The following is an 18,837-nucleotide window of genomic DNA, read 5'->3' as shown; positions in this document are numbered from 1 at the left end:
ACATTTTAATTTCATATTTCTCTTAATCTCCAGCACTTTGAAACAGGAAAAATAATTTTATACAAAATTTGAGAGCTAAAGTAATTTTCTAGTTTACTAATTCTATTGCTAGAGCTGAAAATAAAAGACCTGTTCTCTAGGTTCTGACAAATCAACTTTTCTTCTATATCTCCACATGGTGAAGGAGCAAGGACACAGTATATCTTTCTAACTTCAAGTAAATATATTTTTTTAAATTTAAGATGAAGAATGAACTTTTCTGCACAGTTCCCCTTCGGTAGTGAGTCCAATTGAATAGAATTCACAAAACTCACCTTACTCCACACATTTGCCCTCATAGCTAAAAGAACATCACTTTTTGTCTTATGTTCCAATGCTCATTTAATTGTCTCCTTTCAAAGATGTTATTTACTTTGTGGCAGTGAAAACATGTTGTGGAAAGTAGTAATAATCCCCATTGGAAGGTAAGTGTTGGCTATCTACTCTCAGAAGCCTCAAGTGGTCACTTAACAACTGAATTTATGTAGTTTTCCATTTTTGACAAAAGAAATGGGCACCTATAAATATAGCTAAATGAAAGAAATTAAACTGCCATTTTAAAAAATGAAGAATTCATTTTGCCTCTCTGATATATGTTGTTACAGGTAAGATATCTGTGGCAAATTATGCTTAGAGTGTGTCCAATTACATAATTATTATGTTGTATCTCAGAAGATTTCAAATGGAAGAAAATATAATCAGAAAGCAGGAAGTCAATGTGAAAGATGTTCATGTTTGTACTTTAGCATTCTTTGGATAAAATGTGAGACCTTATGTAAAGCTATGAAATATTGTTGGTGGAAGTAGAAAAAACTGTGACTGCCTTTTGAAATATCCATCATGAAACTTTTTTGTCACCTAATTAAATTAAACAAGCATTTGGGTGAAAAATGAGAGGAGAGAGAGAGAGAGAGAGAGAGAGAGAGAGAGAGAGAGAGAGAGAGAGAGAGAGAGAGAGAGATACAGAGACAGAGACAGAGACAGAGATAGAGACAGAGAGACTACAAGGAATCATTGAAATGCTGTAATTTTAAGTACCAAGTTTGGTGATGTTTGTAGTTAGAGTATCAATAATTTGTTAGACTTTGAGCATTTTAGCATTAAGTGGACAAAAGGATTTGTTTGGCTCTGTACAAGCTGAGTGTAATTTCGTTTTAAAATTGTATTTAGTCATATTATCACCATTTAAAAACATGGTTACCCAAATATGGTTTGCTTCCATTACAACAAACCATTTCCTCTATTTTGCAATTCATTCTAATTATTTTATTCTCTTTGAATTTTCTAGTTGGTTATTGTCATGTTTCAATGATTTAACTGTGACCTCTTATTTTCAAATAACAAACTAATCCTGACTCATCTAAGGGTAAAGTTTATGCAGGTCATGAATTACTTGCTTGAATTTCCAGAATACACACTATATAATATTTTGTGTAAAGGAAAATGAGAAGATAGAATACTTGGTGAGAGAAGATAGAAAAGATAGTGAATATATTTAATCAAATACGAAAATTAATATATGGAACATTTAATTCAGGTATATCTTTATATCTAATCTTAAATGTAGCATATAAAATGCAAGAACTGAAGGAACTCTTAATTTTATGAAAAGTGATAAAGACAATAAACTGTTCCACCTTGGGTCAACATAAAGTATGAGGAAAGAAATACTCTGTAGTCATATCAAGAAAAAGAGTTTGAAACTGCCTTGTGAAAGGTTTTTAGAAGAGGTGACATCTGCAAAAGACATGAAAAGATGAGTAAAACTTTTTGAAGATTAAATAATACTGAATAGTCTGATCAAGACTATGTGTTGAGTATGGTATAAACAAAATGAGATTATATGTTCATGACTGTTACTCTAAAGAGGTCAGACTTTTACTTTTTTAAATTAAAGGTATGATGGGATACTATTAATTACTAGTATTAGTAGGGATTAATATTATATTTAAGTGATTATTAATTTTGAGGGGGAAGATCGAATTGACAAGAGACATTTTGAACTTGTATCTCAGGTGTCTACTTAATATTTACATCTACAAAAAGTTCAGGAACATGTTTGAAATACTGGGATATGAGGGAACACACTGATAATTGATGGTACCAAAACAAATGCCAAAGGGAGAGACGAGGAGGAGAAAAAAGAAAAGGTAAGAAAAATGATAGTATAAAGCAGGTAAACATGAAAATGGAAGGAATACATAGAGAAGAGCTAATGAAGGAGAGCCAAGAGGCTAGAAACTCAGAGGCCATCTATTTGTAGGGAAGTTCCATGAATAAAGGAAGCTAATGGGCAACATTCTGAAAGTGATTCAGAAGTGCTTTTATCAACAATTCTCATACATTATCTGTAATCACAAGGTCTTTGATGGAAGTACTTTATCTGACTATGGCATAGTTGAGTGTCAAGGATCCAAGAAGTTTGAAAAATAGTTGGATGGGAACATTTATGTAGAGGCATAAATGTGGAGACATTTAGTTGCAACAACTGGAGAGTAAGTGTGACTGACTCCTCCTGCATTACTTCAAAGATGCTTCTGAATGCTGCTCTGTGACAGTGTCATTGTCTGCAACAGAGAATCACTCAGTCCCAAATGTTTGTGGTGCCAAGACTGTGAGATAAGAAAGGGGACTCTGAGTGGGTTGAAGGATTATTCTGATTCTAATAAAAGAATGTGATTAGGAGTACAGGTAATTTATAACCTAATCACCATTTATTCTCCAGGAAAAACAATTCTGAAATAACTCAGCCATATAAAACTTGGTATTTATAAAGACATACATTGAGCAACTCATGGAGGAGCAAGCACAAAGATCTGGGTTTGATCTTAAGAACCCATTTTTTCCCCTTAAAGTCAGGTATGGTGTTTCACACTTCTGACCATGATGATAGGGAGGCTAAAGAGATAAATCTCTGAGACTTGACGGTCAACCAGTATAGTATGCTTAGTGAGTTACAGTGAAGTGATAAAGCAACCCAGCCCCCAAACACACACCAAAGCTAGCACTCGCAGAAACCAACAATCACTCAGCAATGAGAATGTAAGTAATCCTTCTCCTAATATTTTTAAGGAAAATAAAATGGAAATGTAGGTACTATTCTTAAACAATCAGGTAAAAACACATTTTGAATAAATTAAGTAATAATTTTATTAAGAACTGTTTGAGGCTAGTAACTGACAAATATGTTAGAACTGTAGGTCAAGACAGTGTGTATTAAATTTTATCTTCTGTAAGAATCATCTAGAGTATATACAACTTGGAACAACTGTTGGATAGTTTTTACAAGTATTATAGAATTTTTAATGTATTTAGAAGGCCACTATAACAAAATTATTCATATGGTAGGATGCTATGCATTGTTATACTTAAACTATATTACCTTCTGTAAAGTAGGCACACACAGCTTTTTAATATGAGGAATTAAAAAAGAAAAAAATATTAGCCTAAACTAACCAGTGTTACTTTACATTATTAAACAACCACCAATTCTGTATATCCCTTAAAGAGTCAAATTAAATGTCATTTTTAAGACATTAGTAAAATTAGTGATGGAAAGTGACCATATGTTCCATTTTAATTTTTACCCATTATATAAAATTTCTTTGAAGAATTGAGTTGTAAATCACTCTTCCAGTCTTCTAGTTTTCTAGTCATGTAGTGCTCCAATTTTGTTACCACAGGCCAGCATTTGAACCTGATAAATCTGTTTGTAAACAGTTCTGATGTTGACAAAAGTTTTGACTAGTTCATTAAGAATTTTGTGCAATGTAATTTTATCATATTCATTCCCTCTCCCAAGTCCTTCCAGATCCAAATCACTTTCCTACCCACCCCTACTTTGTGTCCTTTTCCTTCACACCCATCAGATCCCCTATGAACCCATCTATTTTTCAATATGTGTCTTTTCAGTGGAGCATGGTCCACTTACTGGAGGCTACATTTGATTTCACCCTCTCCTTATAGCTATTAGTTGCTAATAATGCTTCTAATAGGTGAAAGGACTTTGTGCCCACCTCCCTGTTCTTGGTCAAATTATTAGCCTTTGTTTACACACTCTCACAAGCTCCTTCTACTTGTTTAGATTTGTAGACATGGTTGTTTAAAATCTTGTATTTATATTTGGTTTTCAGTAAATATGACTTATGCTAGATGTCTCAAAGTCCTTTGTATTAAAATGTTATCTCATTATTCTAATCTCTCTTCATTTCCTCTCCTTTAAGGTTGTTTCAGAGCAAGTCTAAATCCATGGATAAGATCAATTATTCAGTGGTGTCTGAGTTTGTGTTGCTTGGCCTCTCTAGTTCTCAGGAACTTCAGTATTTCTTCTTTGTTTTCTTCTCTGCACTGTATATTGCCATTGTATTAGGAAACCTTCTCATCATCATGGCTGTGACTTCTGACAGCAGCCTGCACTCCCCCATGTATTTCCTCCTGGGAAACCTTTCCTTTTTTGATATTTGCCAGGCTTCTTTTGCCACACCTAAAATGATTGCCGACTTTCTGAGTGAACACAAGACTATATCCTTCAGTGGCTGCATAGCCCAGATTGCATTAATTCATCTTTTTACAGGAGGGGAGATGGTACTGCTGGTCTCCATGGCCTATGACAGATATGTGGCCATATGTAAGCCTCTACATTATATGAGCATCATGAACCGAAGTACATGTACTGCCTTGGTAATAATCTCCTGGGCTGTGGGCTTGGTGCATACATTGAGCCAGTTGTCATTTACTGTAACCCTGGTGTTTTGTGGACCCAATGAAGTAGACAGCTTCTTTTGTGACCTTCCTCGAGTGGCCAAACTTGCCTGCCTAGACTCATACAACACAGAAATACTAATTGTGGTAAACAGTGGAATACTTTCCTTAAGCACTTTCTCTCTCCTGGTGACCTCCTATGCCATAGTTCTTGTCACAGTTTGGTTCAAGTCTTCTGCTGCCATGGCCAAAGCTTTTTCTACATTAGCTGCTCACATCATGGTAGTAGTATTATTCTTTGGACCTTGCATCTTCATCTATGTGTGGCCCTTTACTACCTATCCTGTGGATAAAATTCTTGCTATATTTTATACAGTTTTCACTCCCATCCTAAATCCCATTATTTACACACTAAGAAATAGAGATATGAAAGTTGCCATGGGAAAAATTGCAGCCCGTTACTTTAGACCACCCAAGATTTCTGAAATGCCATTAGTAGCAAGGATTTCCCTTCATTGAGGTAAAACTCAAATTCTTCAATTCAATTGTCTAACTACAAGTATTTTTATACCTAAACAGTGAAGCAAATAGGAATGATAAAATGTAAAACTAATGGATATTAACAAGTCTTTTCCTAGTTATTATCTGAACAAAACTTAAGTATCCTTCCTAAGAGAAAAAGGCACTGTATATTTGATTATTAAGTGTTATGTATACACTGAATGTTTAGTAATAGGTAACTATGAATGTGATGCAAAAAATAGATTGGGACCCAATTCTTTGTCAGGGATAGATTTAGAAATTTGATCGTATTAGTTCTTTTATAGAAGTGTCTACAAAGTCTTTGTACATAAAAATATTTAAGACCCCATGACTTAATTTTTAAGTTCAGTAGCTAGCCAATTTACTGATTTATGATAAGTAAATGTGCTTAAATTCTTAGGTTAGGAGAATTCATAGGTAAGAGAATGCTCCCAGTGTATCAATTAAACCTAAACCAAATCATTTTCCAGTAATCAGACCTTAATGTATGGAATGTTATATAATCAAAAGCTTATATGTAAATTCTTTTATGTAATGGGCTTTCTCTAATCAGTAAAAGTGGTTCTGTTTGCATTTAAATTATAAGTGGCAGAATAGCTTACAACTTGACATTTGGATCAAATAAAAATTCCTTAGTGAAAGTTTTTTGAAAAGTCAAAAAGCTAATATAAAACATGTACCCATTTGGTGGTTCAGATCAGATAGAAATATTTTTTCTAGGGCTTCAGAAATAATCATAGGGTTTATTAATGTTGATTAGAATTGTTTTTATATTTTGTTTCCCAAATCTTTTAATTCATAAGACAAATAGACTACTATAAGCATCAGTCTTTACTTTGTGCATGGAATATAACTAACAATGATTTTACTTTATTGTTTGACTATTTTATTCTTGAAACTCCAGCTAATATTTTCCCAAAGCAATAAGAACTAATGTAGATCTTAGAACTCTTATAGCCTTAAAAAAGAAGGAAAAACTTGGGTTAGAGTACCATAAGTTTTTTTATATCCTTATGAGTTGTTTTAACATGTTCTTGTATTATTCACAAATAAGTTGTATTTGCAATTAATTATTTATTTTCAGAAATATATGTCTGTCTCTATATATCTGTAGTGTTGCATAAAAAATTGAATGTCATCTGTATTTCAAGTAAAATTCTGAACAGTGCCTAGAAAGATCAAACAGATTTCATGTAATTAAAGAACATTTTGTATTCCCAACTCTTCATAGAATATTTTAGAAAAATACTTAAATTTTCTTGGACAAGTCCTTGCCAAGGTTAATCCAGATAATTTCTTTCCCTGAATGTCCACATTCATACTCTTTCTATAGAGTTCTGAAACTCACCCTTGGACAGGACATAGTCTTACCAAGGTTGTTCCTTTCTTGGGTCACTTCTGCAGCCTTAGATAATCTCTGTTTCTCTTTCATGTATTCATACAGTTAATATCTACTATACTATTATTACTTAATATTAAACAATCCTTGTTTGATTAGCAATTGACTAGAGTCTGAGAGAGATACCTTAAAGAATTTTGGAAAGATACTGAAAACTGGTACCTTTTAAAAGCTTCTCATAAAATATGATATGTATAATGAATAAAGTTAGGGGTTGGTTAAGCAAAACGTTGATGCTTTATGTATACACAAAAGTTTATCATAGTTTAAAATATAAGAAAATCTAACATTTTGTGAGGTATGTTCAGTCATTGTATAAAACTAATGCTTAAAATTTCTCTGCTCCATGTCAGCATAGCTATTTCCATGATTAATCAAATATTTATTTTTATGTTGTATATGTTTACTAAAATAGTAAATAGTTTACCATTTTTCTTTAACACCTGTGATCTATATTTTGATAGATATGGAGCTACTAAAATTGATAGTAGCTGGGAGATGGAGCATCAGTATCTTCAAGGATGCAGCCTCTTGTGTTGACCACACTCCAGTTGGCCAGTCAAGTGTATATGAGTAGCATCAACTATACTGTGTACTTAGATGTGTGTTTTCCATTTTCAAAGGACATGATACTGTTTGTTTTTTTTTTTTTTGGTTTTTCAAGACAGGGTTTCTCTGTGTAGCTTTGGAGCCTATCCTGGCACTCGCTCTGGAGACCAGGTTGGCCTCGAACTCACAGAGATCCACCTGCCTCTGCCTCCCGAGTGCTGGGATTAGATAATCTTTATTAACAAATATTAATGGTTTCAGAATTACAATGAAATGGGCAATACCCCTGTATTTTCTATTTACAAGAAGGTACTTAGTTAACTATCAAAATGATCAAAAAGTCCAGAAAAAACAAAATTTCTTTTCATCCTACACTTCTAAAGGATTAAAAATAAAAGCTGATTTATCCTTGTACAAAATTCCTCTTTTGTTGAAGAGAATTTACATTATCCATTTTATTAAAACAAAGGATCCCTCAATATTGCAAAAAAATTTATGCCTTTTCCCTTTTATTGAAAATAGGTTCTTTTCTCATCATGTATTTCTGACTACAGTTTCTCCTCCCTCCACTCCTCCAATTTCCTCCTTACGTGTCTTCTATCTGGATCCACTATCTTGCTTTCTCTCTGTATATTTTAAAGAGGAAACAGAACTGGGTAAGTACAGAAGAGAGAGGTAGATGTGGGAGAAGTTGGGGGGAGGATGAAAATGTATGGTATAAAATTTTCAAAGAACTACAGAAATAAAATATCTTAAAAGTCCTTTAGCTGCCACATCCAACCTCTCTACACATCCAGCTCCTGAAAATTCTGCTTCAAGTTCTACTTCAGTGACTCTGTCCGAATTTCTCCTCTAATTATCCTCCAAACCTGTACAGCCCAGCCTAGGTCTTAATCTAGCGTCCTGGCTCAATCTGGCCGCTTATGACCTTTCCTCACCAATCTGTTGGATACCACCATGACAACATGGAAATGGTTTGTATGGAATTAAATCAGATGAACAGAAGGGACTGGGCAGGTGAGTAGGCTGTGCCTCCTGGTCTAAGCTGTATTATGTGGGTGGATCTGGTAGGGTATAGGTGGATGTGGCTATGTGTGTCATAGCATATGCCCAAAAGACAGAACATTCTACTCCACAGATACTTGCACAGCAAAGTTCATTACTGCTCTATTCACAGGACCGAAGAAATAGAAGGAATCTCAATGTACGTCAACCAACAAATGGGTAACACAAATATGGTATATGTACACCATGAAATACTAGTTAGATGTAAAGAAATATGAAATCATAAACTTTTCAGATAAATAAGTGGAACTGGAAAAGATCATATTAATTGGGCTAACCCAGACTTGAGAAGACTGCTCTTGTTGTTGCCACTGGTTGTCACCCACAGGTGGAATATAAGCCCCTGTTGCTGAAGAGATTGTGCATTTCAGATGCAAGACTCAAAGTCTCTGGAGCTGGAACTGATCTGACTTGCCTCTTCATTGAAGAATAGTTTTCACAATATTAGAGGTTACCATGCAAGCTTTCAAAGGAGAGAAACAACCAACAGTCTTAGTTAGCTGTGATGCCTATGAAACACAAAGACTTGCATGGCATAATAATCTTAAAGGTACAGCAATGGTGTGCATGCAATGTGGTAGCCAACAGTTCTCTAATTAGACTTAAGACTGACCAAGAGGGAAACCATGCCTTGCACTGCAAGCTTAGGCTACTCAGGTCTAGGGAAGTCACAGAACTTAGAAAAGAACCACAACCACCACTTTATTAACCACCACAAACCCTAATTATATGCTAATATTTGTCCTAATCCCAGAGATAACCATATTCCTCACCCCTCAAGAAGAGATTTCTTTGCAAAAGATAGAGACCCTTGTAGAAAATCACAAACAATGAAAATGCAGAATTGTGGAGTTTAATCCCAAGGGATATATCAACAAAAGAATTCCTTTATCTAAGTCTCAGAACTATTGCTGAAGGTGTGGTGAAAAGTTTATAAGTCAGGGAATTTGTGGTAAGATTGTGTCTTTTTGTAGTGTAGAAGCCAAACCCATAATATCTCTAATAACTGGCATGATTAGCTACACATGATATGAACAAAGAGAGCAAAAGACCTGGGATTATGAACACAGAAAAGGCCAACGGACCTTCACCCTACACAAAGAACTACAGGCAACTAAGGCTTACTAAGAATTGAAGAAATGCTTTTCTTCAGGGAAGAGAACACCAATTGTGTGTGTATATTCCTAAATATACATACCTATTTGCATATATATATATGTATACACACATATATTTGCATGTAACAGCAAATTAATGGAAAAGAGGTCATGGACTTGAAAGAGCAAGGAGAGATATATGGGAGGTTATGAAGGAAAGAAAGAGTTAAATTATGTAATTATAATCCTTAAAATAAAAAAGCAAAAAACAAAATATAATATAAAAATTAAAAAGGAGGAACAAATGATGAGCTGTGTGTAGTGATGTGTACATGTAATTCTAGCGCCTGGAAGATGGAGGTAGGAGGATCAGGAGATCAAGGTCTCCCTCCACTTCATAGAGAATTCAAGGCTTGATAACAAAAATCCCAAATGAGCCCTCTAAAAACTAAAGGTGTGTGTGTGTGTTCTGATGGCTGTGGAGAGGATTGTTGAGCTTGCTGCTTGGCATAAAGATCTGAACAACCAGTAAAGATAGAAGACCAAGCCGCAGAGAAAGGGGAAACAATAGCTTTATAGATTCAGGATGGGAGAAGACTAAGGCTGGATGTCATTAAACAGATGCTAGCTTGAGTATTTAATAGGGCTCCTGGTTCCTCCCTTTCTCATATTGGTCCAGTCTGGATACCTGCCCCTTGCTTTCCTGCCATTTCATCACACAGTAACATCTGGGCACCAAAACCAACATTTCAACAGCTTTATTTCCTTTGTTTCTTTGTGGCTTCTATAGTCTCTCCAGTTTGAATGGATTAATCTTAAACCTCAAAGTTACGATTTACAAAGGAATGAGTAATTAATGCATTTGTCTTTGTGGGTCTGAGCTACCTAACTCAAGATAATGCTTTCTGTTCCATCAATTTTTCCTAAAATATAATATTTCTTAGTACTAAATAAATTTATAGTGTGTACATGGATTATATTTTCATTGTGTGTTTATCAGTTGAGGGACTTCTAGGTTCATATTATTTCTTGATATCATAAAGAGAACTACAACAAACATACCCGAATATGTATATATGTCCTGTCATACAGAGGTATCATTAGGTATGTGTAGGAATGTAATAGATGAGGCATAACATAGTTTAGAGAAAACTCTGTAATGATTTCCGTAGTGGCTTCACAAGTTTACACTTTTACCTATCACCACATCCTGGCCAGCATTTGTTTTTATTTGTTTTCTTGATGATGGCCATTCTGATTGGAGTCAGAATGAATAGAATCTCAAAGTAGTTTAAATCTGCGTTTTCCTCAAGACAAATCATGTTGGACACATTATAAAAACTATTATTAGCCATTTATCTTTCCTCTTTTGAGGACTCTCTTTTTATGGGGTATTCAGTTTTCTTTTTTAAAATTTTTATATTCTACATATTAAGACTTTGCTGGATTTAAAGCTGATGACAGTTTTCTCCAATTATATATACTACTTTTTCACATTACTGTTATTTTGCTCTACAGAGGTTTTTAATTTCATAAGGTCTCACCAGTCAATTGTTGACCTAATCTCCTGAGTGACCAGAGACTTGTTTAGGAAGTCCTTATTTATATCTATGTTTTAAAGTGTTTCTCTAATTCTTCAGCTAGCCATCAAGACATAGGTCCATTTGGAGTTTATTTTGTTTGAGGTGACAGGCAAAGATCTAGTTCTTCATATAGATATTTAGTTCTCTGATTATCATCAAAGATCAGGTGACTATAGTTATGTGGGCTTACAAGCATGTCCTGTATTCTGTTCCACTGATCTCTTTCTTTTCTCTTCTTCCTCCTCTTCATTGTCTTCTTCTTTCAACCCTATATTTTTTATGACCATGGCTCTACAGTTTAAACTAAAACCAGTCAATGAACATTATGTTTTTATTTTCCAATATTGCTCTGACTAAGCAGTGTTTTTGTACTTCTGTATGAATTCTATTATTTCTATATACCTGTGAATAGTAGTTCTGGTGAGGAGGACCATTTTTACCACATTAATTGTTCTTTTATTATTCTCACATGTCTTCCTAATGACCTGAAGACTACTAGAGTATGGTTATTTTAAAAGAATAATAAAACATTTCAAACCAATTAAAATGAAAATAATTTCAGAATTTTTTTTTTACTTTGTATATTGATGGTGATTTTTAGGTGAAAGAATTTAGAGAATTAACCAAGTCTTTAGGATAAGGATAGCAAGAAACACAGCCAAGATTTTATACATACTTAGTTATTGTCTTTAGAGAAGAATTACAGCTACCCATATCTAATATTGTGTTAATTCTGTGATGGTGTCTTAAACATTCTTATGTAGCCAAAGTCCTTAATAATTCTGTCTTCCCATATATAAACTACTCTTCTTACTACAAGGGTTAGGAGTTTCAGTTTCTCTTTCTTTCTTTCTTTCTTTCTTTCTTTCTTTCTTTCTTTCTTTCTTTCTTCTTTTCTTATGAAGGAAATCATTAAATTGGTTCTTGCTTATAGTTTTGAAGGTTAGTCCATTATCAGCATGGCAAGAATCATGGTGAGAAGCCTGGTAGCACAAACATAGACATGGTACTGAAAAATAAGCTGAGATTTCTCCAATTTAGACACTTTCTGCATAATGTCTGACTGACTGTGAGTCTCTGCATCCACTTCCATCTCCTGCCAGAAAAAGCATCTCTGAGGATGACTGGGCAAGGCACCAATCTATGAATATAGTAGCATATCATTAGGAATGATTTCATTGACTTTTTTGGCCAATCACACAAATGTGGTTCTACTCTAGTTTTCTGGGCTATCTAGTCTCCAGTTCCTGCCTATTGAAGAAGTGTCAGACATGAGCTCCCTCTCTTAGCATGAGCCTTATGTTAAATCAGAAATTGGTTGGCTATTTCCACAAGTTCTGCACCACTATTGCCCAGAACATCTTGCAGGCAGGACAGATTTTAGGTCAAAGGCTTTGGTATCTAGCCTTCTCTTTATGTAGCCTGCAGAGTACCTTCTCACATCCAAGAGAATAGAAAATAGAGGTGAAGGCTCATACATGTATCAGATCAATATCTCCATGTTCAATAAGTTGTGTGGATCTTGTCCTTGGCAATGGGGCTCAACTGTCAATAGCCTGGGTTCTATGAGTATCTCCACAGGAGCCCCTTGGCCAGTAAGTCAACCAAATGCATCTCAGTCCTGCCAATGGGAGACTTAACTGACAATAGGAGATGGCCAGTTCAGACTCTGCATTCCCCCATTACTAGGAGTCCTCACATTGGATTATCCTCATAGATTCCAGGATGTTTTCACCACATTAGTTGCCCCCCCAACAGCCTCCAAATCACAGCTGTCTCTTTCCTTGAACTCGCTCCCCCATTCCATTTATCTCCCACAAGATCTCTCTGGTTCACATCACCCCCAGTATGAGTGATTACTGAATGTTAAATTGGATTATTTCCTTTTTTTTTGTATCTAGTTTCTTAAGTTTTTTTATATAATTTGGATATTAGTCCTCTATTGGATGTAGCATTGGAAAAAAAACAAACAAAAAACCTTTTCCCATTCTGTAGCCTGCTGTTTTGTCCCATTGACAGTATCCTTTGCCTTACAGAAGCTTTTTCAGTGTTATGGGGTCCCATTTATTAAATTGTTGATCTTAGTTCCTACACTATCATTTTCTGTTTAGTTAGTTGTCTCCTGTGTGGATGTATTCAAGGCTGTTCCATACTTTCTCTTTTATCGGGTTCAGTGTATCTGCTTTAAAATTGAGGTGTTTGATAAGTTGGACTTGGGCTTCATACAGGGTGACAAAATGGATCTACTTGCATTCTTCTATATGCAGACATCCAGTTTGTCCAGCATCATTTGTTGAAGATGTTAGATTATTTTCCGTGTATTTCTGGCATCATTATAAAAACTTAGGTGTCCAGAGAAGTGTGGATTTATGTCTGGGTCTTCAGTTTGAATTAACTGATCAATGTATCTATTTTATGCCAGTACCATGTGTTTTTTATTAGTATATTATCCATTATCTGGAGTAAAGATTTTTAAGTATGTCCTTGTGATTCTCTGGATTTTGTCAGTGTCTGTTGTTGTGTCCCCCTTCTTGTTTCTGATTTAGTTAATCTGGACATTATCTCTTCATTCTTTATTTAGTTTGGATAAGGATTTGTCTAGCTTGTTGATTTTCCCAACGAACAAACTTTTTGTTTAATTGATTCTTTGCATTGTTCCTCTTTGTTTCTATTTTATTGATTTCAGCTTTCACTTTTGTTTCTTGCCTTGTATTCCTCTTGGGTGTGCTTACTTCTTCTTGTTCTGGAGCTTTCAGGTGTCCTGTTAAGTTGCTAGTATGAGATCTCTTCATTTTTCTTTTTATATAGAGAATTAGTGCTATGAATTTTTCTGTCAGCATTGCTTTCATTGCATCCCATAAGTTTTGGTATACTGCAAATTCATTTCCATTGAATTCTAGAAGGTCTTTACCTTCTTTATTTCTGTCTTGACCTAGTTTTCATTCAAAAGAAAGTTGTTCAGTTTCCATTAGTCTGTAAGCTTGTTGTTGACATCCAGCTTTAATCTGGGGTGGAATCCTCCTCATCCTCACTCTCATCGTCATCCTTATCAACACCATCATCCTCATTATCATTATCCTTTTCATCCTCCTCCTCATCATTATCTTCATCATCATCCTTCTCATAATCATGATTATCCTCATCCTCATCACAATCTTCCTCCTCCTCCTCCTCATCATCATTCTTACCATTCTCATCATCATCCTCATCATTCTCATTCTCCTCCTCCTCCTCATCATCATAATGATAGTGGTGATGATGATAGTGATGGGGTTTTGCTACAGTTTTATGGATGAATGGCTCAGGATTCTCTATATATTCATAATACTTTCTAAAAAACAAATTTTCACTTTCCTTATACTTGACCTAAACATAAAAAAATTATACCATGTTTTCCATGCTATAAATGAGCATGTTTCTAGGTGGCCAAACTTGACCAAGTCTCCCCTGCCAAGGCAAGCATTCTCTTCTTCACCCTTTGCCTTCTACCCTGAAACAGGGCAGATACTGATCCCAGGGACTGGAGAACACTGAAATCAACAAGATGGCTGCCTCAGGTGGGAAGGCAACTCAAACACTTAGTAGTCTTCCAGTTTCTCTAGGTTAGGGCAAGATGTTTCTGGGAGACAGACAGGAAGGAGGCACTTCTTTCTATCCTGGTAAATCCCAAACATAAAAGTGAAGAAGGGATAGAAAAATAGAGACAGTTTTCCTTGCTTTGATTTCTTCTTCCCCCTCCTCCTTCTCTTCTTTGCCATCTAGGTAAAAAGAAGAGAGGGTATAAAGTCCCCCATTTTCTTTTTAAAATCAAATTGAGATTTACTGTAGCTGATGAACTGAATATATTCATCCATCTTCCTCTTCTCTCACTTCTAGCCCTTCAGAGTAAACCAAAAGTACATATTCATCAGAAAAAAGGTATGCCTTCTCTCTTTACCACCCCATTTACACACCCCTAATCCTGATATGCCTGTCCCCAAACTACCCTGTACCCAGTTCCTCCCCATTAGAGCTGGGAGGCACAGCACAGATTGGAGCACTTGTCCAGAGAGCTAGGATGCACAACACAGAAGGTACCACCTGTCCAGGTGGGTAAGAGGCAGGCGGCACACTGAAGACTGCATTTACAGAGTTCAAAACACAATAGCTGTGTTGTTTCCCTCTAGTGGTGAATGATCAGAAGATCTATTAAAAGGGAAGTTCCCAGACCAATAGTAATTTCTCAACAAAAACAGGCCTTTAGATAACGAGAGAGAGAGAGAGAGAGAGAGAGAGAGAGAGAGAGAGAGAGAGAGAGAGAGAGAGAGAGAGGTCATTAACTTTCTGACATTTACATTAGAAATTTATTGCCATAAACATAGATGCTGAGTAACTGTTGACATTCTGTGTGACCATAAGCTAACAATGACAGAGCTGTTGTATACAGGGAAACCATGTTGCTTAGTACTCTAAAACAGGAAGCCACTGACAGTGTTCTGAATCTCTGCACTGATACACTGGATTTGGGGCTTTGATAATGGCAATTTCTAAGTTTGGAGGATAAAAGTTCAAAAGGAACAATGTATATTTATATCTATAGACATGTCACTAAAATTCCCGTTCTACATGGGGAGGCAAAGAGACTGAACCCACTGTGTCCTAAGTGAAATCCTCCTAATTTAGCTGTTGACAGATGGGAATGGGGTGGCAGAGCAGCTTGCTGGCCTCCTTACCATGCCCCTCACTGCAGCAAAGCTGACAGTCAACACGTTCCACCTACTCACAGGGCATACAGCCCTGCCAATCAGAAGACAGGTTGGCTGGGGAAACTGAAGCTCACAACTGCAAGCCCACACTAGCTACTGGACACACCAGATCCTCTGTGAATACTGTGGGACATTGAGTTACCACCTAAAGAAAACAGCACAGAATAGAACACAGCAGGCAATAAAGAGAAGGCATTAGGAGAACTTACAGCTCTCATATACCCCAGTCCTTTCCTACCCAACCCCAAGTTACTGGTCTCAACGCTTTACTGATATCCTATGCCAGAGTGTTATACTCATTACAATTGACAAGCCTGCTTTGACCTGTCACTGTCCACACATTTACTCTCGGTGTTATACATTCTGCGTATCTTGACAAACATACAACTGCATGGATCTACCATTGTCCCCCAGGCTGTGACTATTTGTTCTTCATTACTTTTACCTCCTGGAAACCACTGATCTTTTTGCAGTTTCTGTAGCCCTGCCTTTCCCACAACATCTTAGTTGGACTCATGTAGGCTTAGCTTTTTCACTTTGGTTGCTTTCCCTCAGTATGTACATTTAGGGTTTCTCTATGTGTTTTCATGGTTCAGTACCCATTTCTTTTAAGCTATGAATGATACTTCATTTTATGGACTGACCCATTTATCAATGGAAAGATATCTTGGTTGCTTTCAAGTTTGCACATTTGTGATTTTTTTTTTTTTGGTTTTTCGAGACAGGGATTCTCTGTGTAGCTTTGGAGCCTATCCTGGCACTCACTCTGGAGACCAGGCTGGCCTTGAACTCACAGAGATCCACCTACCTCTGCCTCTGGGTTTAAAGGCATGTACCACCAATGCCCGGCCATTTGTGATCTTTTTTAACAAAAAAATTATTGGTATACATACAAGAACTTTGGAATTCCAACATGATCTTTCCAGTTTTACACACAGAGAGATATAGCCATGGCAAATGGATTATTCATATCCATCTCCTTTGAAAGCTGATAGGAGATCATGTGCACACTTAACTCCATTTCCAGTTTCATAACAGCGTTCCTCCAGGCACCATGGCCAGCTACACACAGGAAGGCCAGTGGAATATTCTGGAAGCAGCTACTGAGAGGTGGCTGTCTCTCTTTTCCTGTGGCCTTCTTGTTCAGTTATTTTCCAAAGTTCTCCCACTCAAAAAATCATGAAACAAATGAATGAGACTTACCAATTTTTCCAATGAGGTTATTTGGAAGATAGAGAATTTTTAAGTCTCGGCACCATTTGTTGATATGTTCCAATCATTCTATTTCTTGCTGATGCAAGGAGAATTCCTCCAGGGGAAAAATGACACAGTCGTTGTGTTCAGCATTCCATCTAATAAGATCTTCAGTGATTGAAAGAAATTTTGCAGGATATTATATTCCCATTTCCATTGTTCAGTGTCGGGTTATTATATTATTACCAGGCAGGAGTTTCTTTGCAGCTAAGTGTTGATTCTTCGGGCCCAAACAGTTTTCACACAGTGAGATCAGACAAATGCTGCTTGCTGCCCACTTCATGGAGTCTGTGCAAAGCCATGATGTGAGGCAAAGAAAAGAGACACAATGAAACCTTAAGTCTATTGCATGTGTAAGATCTATGTAAGTTTTGCTGCATAGATGGAGGAAGAAATCAAAGTTGACAGCTGTAAGAATGTAAATATAGGCTTTCCTGGTGGAACCAGACCAAACTGGTGAGATCCATTATTGGACTTAAGACACAGCAACTGAATCACAATCTCACTAACAAAGGACAGAAAATAATAAATTTTTACCATCCAATAAGGAAATCCACTCATCATTTAACCAATAATTGTTCATCTAGAACTTCAGAGAAAGAAAAGAACAACCCAGATTCTGGATCTTCCATTGCAGACTTATAAAGTAGCTCTTACTTGCTGTGTCTCCCAGAGGAATAAACAAGAGAGAGAGAGAGAGAGAGCGAGAGAGAGAGAGAGAGAGAGAGAGAGAGAGAGAGAGAGAGAGAGAGAACTATTAATGTGTGGTCCAGATTTAGTATCAGTCTTCTCACCTTGAATGATCTCTTAAGAAAATACCTCACAGGTGTGTTCAACTGCTTGCCTTTCACTGATTCCAGCTGCAGTAAAGTTAACAAACAAGATTAAGTATTACAGTTTGACCAATAGTTTCTAAAAATTAATTCTACTATTTTCTTAAAGAAGATGAATTATATTTATATCTCTACTGTTTGTCTTAAAACATTTAAGCATATATTAAAACTCAACTATTTATTGTTTTGAAATATAAAGCTTCCTATGACTTTTGGTGCTCTTTAACATGATAATAATTTTAAAAATTTCATTTTTTACTACTTGTATATTTATGACTGGCCCTGTAAGATACATTATATTTTATTGTTTATATCTATTATGAATGTTATATATTTTTATTTGTTTGTTCATTTGAGCTTTATATATACTTTATTTTAAAAGTACATTATTTATAATTTGTGGTTCACATTCAAGGCCAAATATTCAAGACAGAAAAGAATGGGGAATCAAATTTAAAATGGTAAATACTAAATTTACCATTGTGCCTTGCATCAATTCTGCAACTATATAACACTAATTTAATAAGTTTGTCTATTTCATTTAGAAAAATTCAAATGCAATTATATGATTTCCTAGAATATTTTACTTTTATTGTACTTTTGATCATTTCAGACATTGAATTTTTGCCATTTTTTTATTTTTTAATTTCATTTGACATTCAACAACAGTTGTCCCTCCCACACTTCCTCCTGCCCCCAAATGAATTTTTTTAACAGTTTAAATTTGTATTTCCCTAGTCTTAAATTTGTGCTTTTCCACTATAACTCTTTTGCAATTGATGATTTTGAAGACCACCTGAACATGATTGTTTTAAAAGCAGAATATAGTATTTCAATCAAATTAAACTGAAAGTAATTTCTTGATAATTTGTTTTTAAACATACTGACAAAAATTTAGCAGAAAAATTTTTAGAAAACTAACTGATTCTTTAGGAACAAGACAGCATGAAACACAGCCAAGGTTATATTTATTTAATTATACAGCATGTTATATTGTCAGTTCATTCTTATGTATTTTAATATATTTCT

The 18,837-nt window shown here is 35.5% G+C and overlaps 1 protein-coding gene across 1 annotated transcript; it reads left to right on the top strand.

Moving 5' to 3' along the window:
- The first annotated feature begins 4,287 nt into the window (after window positions 1-4,287).
- Window positions 4,288-5,259, top strand: LOC100752775 (olfactory receptor 4K5). The gene has a single exon (XM_027386477.2). It carries the CDS (start codon window positions 4,288-4,290, stop codon window positions 5,257-5,259), a length of 972 nt encoding a protein of 323 aa, XP_027242278.1.
- The last annotated feature ends 13,578 nt before the right edge of the window (window positions 5,260-18,837 follow it).

Source organism: Cricetulus griseus, assembly GCF_003668045.3.
Source record: "Cricetulus griseus strain 17A/GY chromosome 1 unlocalized genomic scaffold, alternate assembly CriGri-PICRH-1.0 chr1_1, whole genome shotgun sequence".
NCBI lineage: Eukaryota > Metazoa > Chordata > Mammalia > Rodentia > Cricetidae > Cricetulus > Cricetulus griseus.
The sequence above is the reverse complement of the archived record's forward strand: the minus strand, read 5'-3'. Positions and strand labels throughout refer to the sequence as shown.